The 15,553-nt window shown below is 36.2% G+C and overlaps 1 protein-coding gene across 10 annotated transcripts in view; it reads left to right on the top strand.

The window, feature by feature from the left end:
- Positions 1–15,553, top strand: part of RBMS3 (RNA binding motif single stranded interacting protein 3) — a 1,256,175-nt gene that overhangs the window by 878,649 nt on the left and 361,973 nt on the right. For all 10 annotated transcript variants that reach the window (XM_070575925.1, XM_070575921.1, XM_070575924.1 and 7 more), the window contains one exon: positions 465–556. In XM_070575925.1, the coding sequence (XP_070432026.1) occupies positions 465–556 (92 nt within the window). The remainder of the gene's footprint in view (positions 1–464; positions 557–15,553) is intronic.

Genomic DNA, 15,553 nt, shown 5'->3' with positions numbered 1-15,553 from the left:
GAATGCCTACTGTGTGCCAGGCACTGTCGAGGTTCCTGGTGACAACTGTATGCAGGTTCTTTTATGGTTTTTATTAACATCAATTTTTTTGAGGTTTTCAAAATTAACTTTAGAAGTAAACTTTTCTATATTTTTCAACATTTTGTGCTCTTCATTCTTGCCACAAATCCACTGAAGAAGGAAGAACATAGTTAAATAATGTATTACCTTACTCACCAAGTTAATCTAAATCAGGTTGCTGATTGCATCTCCAATCTCCAGAGCCATCTCTGGAAAACAAGAGTTATTATTTTATATTTAACGATGTTGTGGTAACTTCCCTGATGTATTAAGGACCGTAGATTGAGATCCTTTGTGTTGAACCAGAGTCATGAATGCAAGTCTGACCACAAACACACATTCCATCAGTGTGGTAGAGATGCATCCATTTGTGAGTACTAATAAGGGATTCTGTGTTTTCACAGGTTATGGTTTTGTAGATTTCGACAGTCCGGCAGCTGCACAGAAAGCGGTGGCGTCTCTCAAGGCAAATGGAGTGCAGGCACAGATGGCCAAGGTAAGATTGGTGTTTAGATTGCTTTTTTGTTTTTCTTTTGTGAGAATATATTTCTCCATTGCTGTGAGCTTAATCAGAATCGAAGTTGGCAACAGTTTGAATTATATTTACTTGTTAGGGAAAATAAGAAACCCCACAATAAGTTTGGCTTGGAAGAATCTGGCTGGTATATTTCATTGTTTCTTTGTGTGTATCTATCAGTGTGCTCTTTTGTTATGGTAACCTCGTTAGTGATTTAAGGGCACTCGTGAAATGCTCTATTTTGCCTGAAAAAGAAGGCGTGTATGTATCCAGGGCTTTCACCAGTAAACATTTCTGGAGTAGGACACTTCTCAGCAAGTTGTCTTTGATAAACTGTGCTAAAAAACTGCTCACTCTCATGTTGGAAAGAGTTGATTGCTGAAGGATGAGGTTGTCAGATCTGTGCAGGAAAATGAATTTAACGAAAGTGCCCACTGTGTGCATTGCTAGAATTTCATTTTGGCTTTTATAAATAGTTTCCCTAGTTAATAATTTCCTAGATAATAATTTTCTTTGTTTCTTTGTTTTGTTTATTTTTGATGAGGAAGATTGGCTCTGAGCTAACATCTGTTGCCAATCTTCTTCTTTTTTTTCTCCCTAAAGTCCCTATGCATAGTTGTATATCCTAGTTGTAAGTCCTTCCAGTTCTTCTATGTGGAATGCCACTAGAGCATGGCTTGATGAGTGGTGTGTAAGTCCATGCCTAGGGTTCAACCCTGCAACCCTGGGCTGCCGAAGCAGAGCATGCAAACTTAACCACTATGCCACCAGGCCAGCCCAATAATAATTTCCTTTTTTCTTTCTTTTTTAAAATTTGATTTAGCTTTTCCCCATGCTGGTTTGAGACTTACTTTCTTTTCTTTTTTGAAGATTGGCCCTGAGCTAACATCTGTTGCCAATCTTCCTCTTTTATTTTCCTCCTCTCCAAAGCCCTCCAGTACATAGTTGTATATTCTACTTGTAGGTCCTTCTGGTTGAGCCACGTGGGACACCACCTCCGCAGGACTTGATGAACAGTTCTAGGTCCACTCCCAGGATCCGAACAGGTGAAACCCTGGGCCACCAAAGCAGAGTGCAAGAACTTAACTACTCAGCCATGGGGCCAGCCCCATGACGATGATTTTCAGTTCTCACTTATTGTTATGTATAACAAGCAGCCTGAAACTTTCTGTCTGAAATTTTCATGCATTTTTATATTCAAGAAAATAAATAGGGGATCAGCCCGGTGGCCTAATGGTTAAGTTCGCACAGCCTGCTTCGGTGGCCTGGGGTTCGCAGGTTCAAATCCTAGCTGTGTACACCACTCATCAAGTCATGCTGTTGCATCATCTCACATAGGAAAAGTAGAGGAAGATTGGCACAGATGTTAGCTCAGGGTCAACCTTCCTCACACACACACACATACACAAAAGGAAAATAAAAAGGATCATTTATGATAATTTTGTATCCTGATTACAGTGGTAGTTACAAAAATCTACACGTGATGAAATGACATAGAACTGTACATACATATTGTAACAGTGTCAATTTCCTGGTTTTGATATTTTGCTGTAATTGTGTAAGATGTAACCTTTGAGGAAACTGAGTGAGGAGTACATGGGATCTCTCTATACTATCTTTGCAATTTCCTGTAAATCTATGATTATTTCCAAATAAAAAGTTTAAAACGATCATTTATAACATATAGACGCTTGGTACATAGTTGTTTTAAAATAATTGTCATTTTGTATTTGTTCAAAATATGTTCACAAGTTTTTAAATATTTTTCTGATTATTATTACTGAATTTGTTTATCCTTGGACTCTCAAAAGTTAGGTAGAAGAGGCAACTAACCTCGAAATCCTGATCTAATGCATTTGTAACATATTCATGTGTACACTTACCCTTACCTATTCCCATAAGGGCTGAGTGATATAGTGATGAAGTCATCAAATTTTCAGTCATTTGGGTTTTGTTATGATTGCTAACATTCTCTGATAACATTTTCCGATTTCAGCTTCAGATAACTAAAGTTGGGATATTTGGTGTTTTCCTCTTCAGTTGTCTTCTAGTAAGCTGACATCACCCATATCTGTTAACATTTTGTTGTGGGTCACTTCCCATATGGATTACTTTGGTGGACTCATTGCCCTTTATAACACATTAATTGTTTTTCGAGGCAGTATAAATTAGAAATTTGAATTCTTTCAGCTGTGTAATGTATTCCTCATCAGGATTGGGCCTGGAAACTTGTAATTTGGTCATGAACTAAGATTGATGAAGTTAATATTTGTAATTAATAAGGAAATGATGTACATGTCTTGGTTTAAAGGTTACTTGGCAAAAGAGTCAAGTTACTTGACAACTTAAACTTCTTATATCCAGAAAATAAATGATAAAATTTAGTTTTAGGTATATGCAAAATATAAAACTTGAATTTGGACTCAAAGGCAACACCTGTTGACAAAAAAGTGATTATAAAAATGCTTATGAAAAATTGTTATTGGAATATCTTTGATCTATTCTTTGGATAAGCTGCCAAATTTTGGAAATTGCTAGATTGTGGCAGTTTAGAAATAATGAATACAGTGTGCATAATCTTCACTGTTTCAAATGTTCTAAGAATATACATATATATGTGTAGTGTTACTTGTTGGATAAAAACCACTACTATCTTGCACAATAGGAAAAGAAGGTTGGCAGTGATTTCATAACTGCTGAGGAGCCATTATATTTCTCCTCTGTTTCTGAGCATTCTAATACATGAGAAACTTTCTGTCTCTGTGTCTCTTGCTCTCCTTCATACACACACACACACACATACACACACACACGCACACATACCCACACACATACACCCACCCCCACTGTCATCTCAGTTAAACAGGTTTCTTCAAAGAGAAAATATTTTAAGGAGCTTCTGAAAGTATTATTCATTATAGCCAACATTGTGACCCATAGGCCTTGCCCAACGTATGCAGTAAGGAGATTCCAGTTGGGATGTTTAAAGGCATTTGCTTTATTTCTGGAGTTGCTGAAAAATTTCGACCATATTGATTATGCCATCTGTGGAGTAAATTCTTATTCCTGTTTTTCTCACAAACTTGGAATCTAAAGCCCCGAGCTTTAGAGCCACATCTGTGTACTGGAAAACTTTCAGCAGTAAATGACTCTGTAATTTAACTACCCAGAAGCAAATAAATAGCCTCCCTTTGACAATGAAATGGAACAAGCTTGACCACCTGTATTAGCAGATTTCTCACTGAGCTATGGGATTTCATGGCATTTTTTTTTCCTTTGTCCTGGTGATAACTATTATTTATTACCATATAAACCTGCAGTCTGCAGGGTGTGTGAAACTTGCACTATATTTTTTGCCATTTAAGTATCTATTGAATTGCCTCCTGCATCCTTGTTCTCATCAATATCCTACTATGCAGGTTGTGGTGCCACATTTTAACGACTCCAGGATTTTAAAGCAAAAATGCTACAAATAATCTAGGTTCCCAGTAGCAACCTGAAGTGAACATGAAACTCTCCAAGTGAATTGCTTTATTTAGCTAACTTATTCCAACGTGTGCATATGAAAAATTCAACTGATTTGTCAACTAAGAGGAATTAAACAATAAATCATCCAGTAAGTGGTAATTGATTAATAATGTATAACCATTAACACAGATAGCATTTTCTGTATACTTGCTGTTCTGCCAAAAAGAGCTTTTAGGGATCAAAGGATGTGTTTCTTTTAGGACAACAGATTTAGAATACTTTAGTAATACATAGTGGTTAGGAGCATGAGTTTGGAGGAAGATAAACTTGACCTTGAATGCTGGCTCTGATACTACCTGGCTGTGTCACCTTGGCTAAGTTATTTACATGTCTCTGAAACTCTCTAACAATAGTACTCAGGTTATAGAACTGCTCTGAGAATTAATTTAAAAAATACATAAAGAATTTAGGATAGTATTTAGATAATACTAAAATTCAATCAATGTTAATTATTCAATAAATGTTATGCATTACATTCAAACTTGTTACTGCATCTTCTAAAATCCTGATGTATTCTTTAAGTATTATGTTATTACAAAACACTTTCTTGAGAAATAGAATAAATAGTATCAATCAACAAACATCCCTATTGCCTGCTAAGTGCCAGGAACTGTTGGAGAACCAAGATTGAATAAAACTTATTTCTTATTCCGAATTTTTAACATTTAGTCTATCTCCTGGGATTGCTACAACTCTGGATTAAGAATATTGGCTATTGCTGTTCTTGCCAACTTCAAGGTATTTAGAAGAAAGTCATTGGCCAAGGAATTTGTCTTTGTAAGCGTAAAAAGAGTGGAGATAAACCAGCAAAGAATAGCTTAACTTTGTAGGTGTTTATTTTACTCATTCGTAAGAAGGCTATAGATAGGCAATGAAGGGCAAAGGTTTTGGGAATGCCATCAAGGATCAAAGCTGCTCCGCCATTCTTTATGTATGACTTTCATCCATATATTTACATGTTCATTTCTATAATTCCAGCTATTGTATCCACATTTTAGCCAGGAAAACAAAAAGAGCAAAGGCTGAAGGATCATTATAATTGATTCTGGCCTTTTAAAAGCTTTTCCAGAATCCTAGCTTAGGAACTTATGTTTATATCTAAATGGTCAAAACTGAGTCATATTTTTCCCCCCTTAGCTGCAAGAGAGTCTGGGATGATGACTATTTTAGCTTTGTGGGCTTTATTAGAGAAAATTAAGAATAGTTCATCTTCTTAGCTATCCAGCATCCTTGATACTATTTTTCCCATCCAGACATTTTGGATGGCATGCATTCATTCCTTCCCAAAGGGAACCTACATCAAAGCCTCATCCTATAATAACACCCAGTGATGCTGTCATCTCTAACAGGCCCAGACACAGCTGCTCCTTATGGCTTAGCAACCCATAATTTTAAAAAACAAGTTATCTGCCTGAACTCCCACAATACAGAATGACAGAGAAACAACAGGATACATAAAACTAAAGGAAAACTACCATTTAGGAAGAGAGAGAATGGGAAACAAGCAGAAATCACTGATTGCTAATACATATCAAATCCTGCTGTGCAAGAATAGAATTCTTGCTTTGTCAGTGTAGTATATTCCTTGGTTAACCAATCATAGAACTCCTGTCTGCCATCCTGAGGGATCTCCATTGCCCATTATTCCCCATGGCCTCATGGAGGCCTTGCTGGAGGGCTGTACAGCTTTAGAAACTGAATTTTTCCACATGTAAATTTGGAGGTTCTAGAATGGATCTACATACTGAATAGATGCCAAATATTACCAGCCAAGCCTTGAGTTATCTCAGGGTTAGCAGGCCTATTTCCTATTTTTTGCATTGTTAGTGATGTTGAGTCAATCCTGACTCCTAGTGACTTTGTGTACAGGAGAGTGGAACCCTGTCCTGTCTTTTTGTGCCATCCTCTCACATTCTGGTTCTATATCAGACAATGCTCCACTGCTATTCATAGGGTTTTCACGGACAATCTTTTTGGAAGTAGGCAGCCAGGTCCTTCTTCCTAGTGTGTATTAGCCTGGAAGCTCCACTGAAATCTCTCCACCCTGGGTGACCCTGCTGGTATTTGAAATATCAGTGGCATAGCTTTCTGCATCACAGCAACATGCAGCTGTCACTATACGACAATTGATGGATGAGTCGTTTGGTTCCCTGATAAGGAAATGAACCTGGACCATGGTGGCGAGAGAGCCAAATCTTAACCACTAGACCACCAGGGCTGGCTCTTTCTTATTTGCTGTCAACTCCAAACACAAGTAAACAGAACACATCTCTTTATAGATGAAAGGCCACAGAGAAGGAGTTACCCCTTCCTCAGGGACTTTAGATAAGGCTTTATAAGGTCTACTAATAGGACTGCCATTCCAATAACCAAAGGTGATTCCCCCCACTGTGGGATATGTAGAAGAAATACAAGTTAATTGATCACAAAAGAGACCAAGTGTCCAAGAGAATGTCAAGCACATCAGGGATAATATAAAAATATTGTGTCAACCATGGGGGTAAAATAAAAATACCATGTCAACCATGGCAGAGAACCAGATTGGGACCAGTGGGAAGGAATTCTCCCCTATAAACCACTATCTTAGCAGTAGTTACCTTTGGGAAAAAAAATCAAAATGAGTAGATTTCTTTCACTTGGGATCAGAAAAGATAAAAATGAAAATTAATGATTATAGGAAAATAAAGCCTGTAAATTTAAATAGGTGTATGCACACAATTAATTTAAAACATACATCACCTCAGTGGAGCTCTGACAGTTATATTCCAGCAGGAGAATTTTAGTTAATGAAGGAAGGGTCTATTCCATAGAATATTCTAGACATTAAAAAAAATTCAACCACTAGCCTCATGATGTGGCTTATTGCCCACCAAACCTACTCTTCTGAATGCAGAGACACATGCCAGGCTTGCACGGCCAGACTCTTGTGGTTTAAGGCAATAGTAATAGTCTCTGCTTTTACCATTCTTAGGTATAATGGAACAAACGGGCTATTTGGTGTGCTTGGGTCACTGTAATAGAGTGAGGCGTACTGGTAAACCAGCCAAACAAGAAAGTTTCTCAAAGGCTCTCATGTCTAAAGGAGAGAGGCCTTGGTCAAGGGCAATTTCAGTAGGTGATAGAGGAAATGTTGCTTCCTGAGACTGGGTGGGAAACTCAATCAGTACTTTGCACAATGATGGGTAAGTTCTCTCTGGGGATTCTAATATCCCAAGAATAATGTTTGGAATTTTTTTGCAACAAGATCAAAGGATCAGAGAAGCCTGTATACTACCATTTGTCTATATCCCAAAATGTTTCCCTGGGGGATAAAGACTATAGCCTGGAATTTAGGTAGGAGTCCCATTCATTCTCCTAGTTTCTCAACACATTTATGTTGAATACCTATTGCATACCAAGATTGTTCTACATGCTGAAGACATAGCATTGGACCAAACAAAGTTTTATGAAGATCGTATTCTACTGGTGGAAGGCAGAAAATAAACAAAGAGATATAATATGTTAGGTAGTAAGAAGTGGTTCAAAGACAATTAATACAGGTTACGGATACTAAATAGATAGGAAATGAGGAGGACAGTGGTTGAAGGTTTGGCTGGGGTGCATTTTAGACAGAGTGGTCAAGGGAAGTCTCTCTGATGAGGTGACATTTGAACAGAGATTAAAAAGAAATGAGAGCAAACTATAATATATCTAAGAAATTGTTATGAAAAATTTCTATAGTAATTAAAAATGGAGTAGGATTTTTAGTGTGTTAACATGTTTGGGTTTTGTTATCATCTAAATCCTGCACTTTCCTCTGAATAATAGAAGAGTTGGATGCACCACCATCATTTCCCCCTTCATGTTTTTGTGGGAGTTCTCTGGTTTCAAATCATCCTCACGGTGCATTTTCTCAGAAGATTTTTCTCGTATGAACCAAATTCTAATTGAGACAGTAAATATTTTCTTCCAACACATCTTCAAATCATGTTGTTCTGTTGTAGTGGTCGATGTAAACATATGACGTGTACCCTACACCACTGTTGTGGAGTACACTTTAAACAACTGTAATTCCAAAGAATGGCAGTCCAATGTTGGTTTTAACACAGTTCATTACTCTCGGATGACTGAGGCTATGTAATGAAAATCTTGCTCTATCTCATTTCCTAAAACAAATGTTTGTGTCACGTGCTCCCCTGGAACACATTTTCAACAGAAGAACATCTCTAACAAACAGAAAGTATTATTTTCCTCGTGATTGAGATTGTTGAAATTGTCAGTAAGAGAAATACTAGTGTTTGGTCTTCTGCATGTCTGTAAAATATTTGGGAATGTCTGCTTTCTTGGCTATGTCAACTTGGACCAATTTTCTTTTTCTGACCCTAATGCTGAATGCAGGGATATAAAAACCAATATTGAGACTGTCAGGGTTGATCTTAATCCTATTGGTTAATTATTTGAAGTTTTGAGGCAGAATCCTCCGAAGTTAAATATTTGTATTAGCGTCTACCAAATGCTTTACATAATCTGCTTCTGGGTGCTTCTCCATGCTTCTGCAAGGCCTTCACTGTGTCTGTTTTAAATGAAGTGGTGGGTATGTGCTCTAATAGAATTTCCTGCTTTCCTAGCATTTGACGACAACAAAAATCAACAAAAGAATTTACCTTAACTTATATCGTAAAATTGAGATGTCTACTAGGTGACCAGAAACTTTTTTGCTGCAGGATATATGTGCAATACAAGTTCTCTGCAATTTGCAAGAAATACCAACTCTTTCATCCTGCCTTTCTGAACAGAATGTGTCCACAGGCTGGTCTCAATCAATAACTCATTTCTTGATGTACTGTTGAGAAATCTAATAATGAACAATCTTCGTTCATGGCTTTAATAATTTGTTCTTAAAACTGAAAGGAAATGATCCTTTCTCTGGTCATCATTGTTATGGATTCAGAGGGCCTAATTAAAAGCATCACTTTGTCCTATGTCGATTCTGATCCCATTGAAAAAAAGAAGTACTTCAAAGTAAGAAAACTATGAAATGATTTACTGATGGTAGTATCTTAGGAAAATGAGACTCAGGTTTATAAGGAAAATGAGTCTTTTAATATTGCATGCCAAAATTGGATGTAGCCATCCTGTCACAGCAAGTGCTGGAGAAATACAGCCTCCCTGCAAAGGGATAAATGTTGATAAGTCATGAGACATAGAAGAAATTAGTGAATGTTCTGTCTGCTGGCAGATAGATCCAAAGGAGAAGGGACGAAGCAATGAGCCATGCTTGCTGAGTTCATATTGTCAAACACACCAGTCAGGTAAGCCATCACTCCTGTCATTTGAGACTATTAAGTAAATGAACAAGTAAGAAAAGGGCCAGGAGTGTTACACCAATATCGTTCTATATAAAAATACAATGAGAAGGGACGGAAACTTCCCTGGCCCCTACTCCTAGCCAACTTTAATTGCTTTCTGCATCTTATTTTGCACTGTACCCTGAAGAAAATTCTTAGATGAATTGGAATGTTAGAATTATATATATTATATACGTTATTCTTAAGGGTTTACCATCCTAGCGTGGAGAAACCTGCTGAGTACTGAGAGGTGTGGGCCACCTTTCATTTCTGCATTTACCACTGGTGTGCTCTGGGACTCTCTTCCAGTCCCTTAACTGTATCCATTCTAAAACAGGCAAGGACACGGACAAGAGAATGTAGGTAGTAAAGGAAAGTATATTTCTCGAGTACCTGCTGTATGCTAGTGAATAGGTTAAGTGTTTTTAGAGTTATTATCACATTTAATCCTTACTAGGATCCTGTGAGGTAGGTATTACTATCTCCATTTTATACATGAAGAAACGGGATGGCCCAAGTTCACGATGGTAGCCAACAGAGAAGTCTGGATTTGAACCCAAATCTGTCTGATTCCAAAGCCTTATTATTTCCAAGGAAATTATAAAGCTGCCAATGCTACTCTCTAGTCTCTTCAGTGGTGCTTGGCTATTTGATTTCTTTTTTTCCCCAGAAGTATCAAGATATAATTGACATATAACATTGTGCATGTTTAAGGTGTACCATGTGATGATTTTATACACTTATATATTGCAAAATTATTACCGTAGTAGGGTTATTTAACACCTTCATACTTCACATAATTACCATTTCTTTATTTTTGGTGAAAACATTTACAATCTATTCTATGAGCAACTTTCAAGTATATAATACAATGTTATTAACTACAGTCCCTATGCTGTGTCTTAGATTGCCAGAACTTATTCATCTTATTATTGGAAGTTTGTACCCTTTGACCAAGATCTCCCCATTTCCCCCAGCCCCCAGCCCCTGGAAACCACCATTATACTCTGTTTCTGTGAGTTCGGCTCTTTATAATTCCACATGTAAGTAATATTACACGCTATTTATGTTTCTCTGTCTGACTTATTTCACTTAGCATAGTGCCCTCAAGTTCCATTCATACTGTCACAAATGGCAAGATTTCCTTTCTTCTCATGGGTGAATAATATTCCATTGAATGTGTGTATGTATGTGTGTGTGTGTGTGTGTGTGTGCGTGTATGTGTATATATATATACACACTACATCTTCTTTATCCAATTCAACCATAGATGGAGACTGGGTTGTTTTCATATCTTGGTTATTGTAAATAATGCTGCAATGAACATCTGAGTGTAGACATATTTTTGCCATCCTTTCATAATTTCCTTTGGATAAATACCCAGAAGTGGGATTGTAAGATCATATGGTAGTTGTATTTGTAATTTCTTTTTTGAGGAAGATTAGTCCTGAGCTAACATTTGCAGCCAATCCTCCTCTTTTTGCTGAGGAAGACTGGCCCTGAGCTAACATCTGTGCCCATTTTCCTCTGCTTTATGTGCAGGATGCCTGCCACAGCATGGCTTGACAGGCAGTGCATAGGTCTGTGCCCGGGATCCGAACTGGTGAACCCTGGACCACTGAAGCAGAACTTGCAAGGTTAACTGCTGTGCCACTGGGCTGGCCCTGGTATTTGTAATTTTGGGAGGAACCTCCATACTGTTTTCCATAGTAGCTGTTTCCATTTACATTCCCACCACATTGCACAAGGGTTCACTTTTCTCCATATTCTTGCCAAAGTTTCTTTCTTGTCTTTTTGATGATAACCATTTAACAGGTGTGAGGTGGTATCTCATGGTGGTTTTGATTTGTATTTACCTGATAATTAGTGATGTCAAGCATCTTTTCATATACCTGTTGGCTATTTGTATGTCTTTTTTGAAAAAATATCTATTCGGTTCCTCTGCCCATTTTTTAATCAAATTGTTTGTTTGTTTTTTGCTATTGAGTTGCTTATATATTTTAGATGTTAACTGCTTATTTGATGGATGGTTTGCAAATACCATCACTCCATTCTGGAGGTTGCCTTTTCACTTTGCTAATTGTTTCTTGTATGGTACAGAGGCTTTTTTAGTTTGATAGAGTCTCACTTATTTCTTTCTGTTTTTGTTGCTCGTGCTTTTGGTGTCATATCCAAAAAACTGTTGCCAAGACCAATGTCAAGGAGTCTTCCCTTGTTTTCTTCTAGGAGTTTTATGGTTGCAGGACTTGTGTTTAAGTGTTTAATCCATTTCATGTTAAATTTTGTGAGTGGCATAAGATGAGAGTTCAGTTCCATTCTTCTGCATGTGATTATCCAATTTTTCCCAATACCATTTATTTGAAGAGACTGTGATTTCCCCAATGAGTATTCTTGGTTCCCCTGTCAAATATTAGTTGACTATAAATGCTAGGATTTATTTAAGGGCTCTAGATTCGATTCAGTTGGTCTATGTGCCTCTTTTAATACCACTACCATACAGTTTTGATTAGTATAACATTATAATATAGTTTGAAATTATAAAACGTGATGCCTCCAGCTTTGCTCCTCTTTCTTAAGATTGCTTTAGCTATTTGGGGTCTTTTGTGGTTTCATATGAATTTTGGATTGTTTTTCTATCTCTGTTAAAAGTGCCATTGAAATTTTGATAGGGATTACATTAAATGTATTTATGGCTTTGAGTGGTGCAAACATTTTACTGATATTAGTTCTTCCAGTCAGTAAACATGGCATATCTTTCCATTTATTTGTGTCTTTAATTTCTTTCATCAAAGTCTTGCAGTTTTCAGTGTCCACAGGTCTTTCATCTCCTTGGCTAAATTTATTACTAAGTGTTTTATTCTCTTTGATGTTATTGTGAATGGGATTCTTTTCCTTATTTCTTTTTCAGATAATTTGTCATTATTATATAAAAAAGCAACTGATTTCTGTGTGTTTATTTTATACCCTGCAACTTTACTGAAATCATTTATTAGTTCAAACAGTTTTTTTTTAGTGCAGTCTTTAGGGTTTTCTATATATAAGATCATATCATCTGTAAACAGAGACAATTTTACTTTCCAATTTGGATGCCTTTTATTTCTTTTTCTTGCCTAATTGCTCTGGCTAGGACTTGAAGCACTATCGAACAGAAGTGTTTAGAGTGCTCACACTTGTCTTGTTCCTGATCTCAGAGGAAAATTTTTCAACCTTTCTCCATTGAGGATGATGTTAGTTGTGGGCTTGTCATATATGGCCTTTATTATGTTGAGGTATGTTCCTTGTATACCCAGTTTGTTTAGAGTTTATATCATGAAATGGTGTATTTTGTCAAATTCTTTCTCTGCATCTATTGAGATGATTATATAATTTTTATCTTTCATTCTATTAATGTGGTATGTTGCATTTATTGATTTTTGCATGTTGAACTCTTCTTACACCCTAGGGGTAAATTCCTCATGATTGTGGTGTTTGATGCTTTTAATGTGCTACTGAATCTAGTTTGCTAGTATTTTATTGAGAATTTTTGCATGTATATTTATCAGGGATACTGGCCTGTTGTTTTCTTTTCTTATAGTGTCCTTACTGGGCTTGTTATCAGGGTAATGCTGGCTTAATAGAATGAGCTTATGAGTATTCCCTCATCTTCAAATTTTTGGAAGAGTTTGAGAAGGGTTTACATTAGTTTTTCTTTAAACGTTTGATAGAATTCACCAAGGAGCCATCTGATCCTGGGCTTTTCTATGTTGGAATGTTTTTGATTACATTCAATCTCCTTACTTGTTATTGGTCTGTTCAGATTTTCTATTTCTTCAAGATTCACTCTTGGTAGGTTGTATGTTTTTAGGATTTTATCCATTTCTTCTAGGTTATCCAATTCATTGGTATATAATTGTTTATAGTAGTCTTTTATGATCTTATATATTTCTGTGGTATCAGTTGTAATGTGTCCTCTTTCATTTCTGATTTATTTTAGTCTTCTCTCTTTTTTCTTAGTTATTTGAGCTGAAAGTTTGTCAATTTTGTTTATCTTTTCAGAAAATCAGCTCTTAGTTTCATTGATGTTTTCCATTGTTGTTCTGGTCTCCATTTCATTTATCTCTGCTCTGATCTTTGCTATTTCCTTCCTTGTACGAACTCTGGGCTTATTTTCTTCGTTTTCTAGTTCCCTAAGGTATAAAGTTAGTTTGTTTATTTGAGATTTTTCTTTATTCTTAATGTAGCTATTTTATTGCTATACACATTTCTTAGAACTGCTTTTGCTGAATCCAACAAGTTTGGGTATGTTGTGTTTCCATTTCTGTTTGCTTCAAGATTTTTTAAATTTCTTTTTTGATTTCCTCTTTGACCCAGTAGTTGTTCAGGGGTGTTCATTTAACTTCCACATATTTGGGAATTTTCCAGTTTTCCTCTTGTTATTACTTCTAGTTTCATAACATTGTAGTTGGAAAAGATACTTGGTATGGTTTCAATCTTCTTAAATTTACTTAGACTTATTTTGTGACCTATCATATGATCTTTCCTGGAAAATGTTCCATGAGTGCTTGTGAAGAATGTATATTCTGCTACTGTTGGATGGAATGTTCTATATACGTCTGTTAGGTCCATTTGGTCTGAAGTATAGCTTAATTTCAACATTTTCCTGTTGATTTTCTGTTTGGATGATCTATCTGTTGTTAAAAGTGGTATAATGAAATCCCCTACTATTATTGTACTGTGTCCATTTCTCCTTCAAATCTGTTAGTATTTGCTTAATACATTTAGGTGCTTCAATATTAGGTGCATATATATTTATGATTACTATGTCTTATTGATCAATTGACCCCTTTATCATTATGTAATAACCTTCTTTGTCTCTTGTTATCATTTTTGGCTTAAAATTTACTTTGACCGAGTGAAAGCTTACTTTGATAAGTTGTTGTGACCTTAAAGTAACTTTTGCACAGGGTATTCCTTTAACTCACTTCCTAATCAGTTATTTGGGAGGACATAATTCCTGAGCCCACCAAAAATGGTTGAAGGAAATCATTAAAACTGTTGATTAAGGGGTGATGGTGGTGATGGGAGAAGATGGACATCTTTCTTTCTTAAGAAGACATATGCCACAGATTTGAAAATGAAGATCAATAGCTCTTACATTTTAGAAGCCTTAAATAAATTGGGTATACAATGGAATATGCAAACATGCATGCACACACATACATCCACAAAATTTTTTTAAAAGATGTTTAGTTATCATAAGTAGCCATGATTTTTCCATGCAATTACTCAGTAAACACAAAAATGTTTGACAGCTCCACAGCATGTCTACCTTTTACTTGAAAATGGAGCCTAAAGTTAAATAATAATGAAATTGAATGATAAGCCTCAGTGATCTCTGGTTTTCTGTGCATCCTGTATTTGTTAGATTATGATTTGTATCACTTCAATACTTATGGGATCAATTCACAAATGCATTACACAGGGGGAAAAATAGAATTTGAGTGCTGTGAATGAGTTAGTCATCATATTCATCTTGATTCTCTTTTACCACCATTTCCAGAACACATATTTTACCCGCTGGTTGAATTACTCAACCACACCATGAAACTCAGACTCTCTTGGCCAAATCACCGTGAGTTTACATTCCAAAATATGCAAGCACATCTACTCCTTCTCCATATCTAAGAGATATTCCAAAGGAAAATAAAATATTCAATTTCAGGAAAACGATGAAATTCAAAACAAGTACAGACTTCCTCTTCCTATTGAAATTCAGTTTTTTTCAATAAAAGAAATAAACTTTTAGGTGAAGCAATACTGAGGGCTCATTTTCTCATACTGGTGACTAACTTTTAGCCCTTTTGTTCTCAGACTGATGAAAGACTTCAGACTTTTAGGGTCTATTTTGGAAGCATGTTCATATGTCAAAGATAAACTGTCTTCCATGATGTTCACATTTAAGGTAACTGATCAGAATTGTTTGATAAGCCCAGTGCAAAATGAATTTTACTTAAAGATATTTTCTAATTCAAAGGTGAATTGCTGGTAAGGTAATAGGCATTGCTGAAATTAGTATCTTTGAAAATATAATTCACATTCCGTGAGAAGAATAGCATGTTGCTGGGGGTACCAACATTCACAT

Source organism: Equus przewalskii, chromosome 15, assembly GCF_037783145.1.
Source record: "Equus przewalskii isolate Varuska chromosome 15, EquPr2, whole genome shotgun sequence".
In the NCBI taxonomy this organism is placed as follows: Eukaryota; Metazoa; Chordata; class Mammalia; order Perissodactyla; family Equidae; genus Equus; species Equus przewalskii.
The sequence above is the reverse complement of the archived record's forward strand: the minus strand, read 5'-3'. Positions and strand labels throughout refer to the sequence as shown.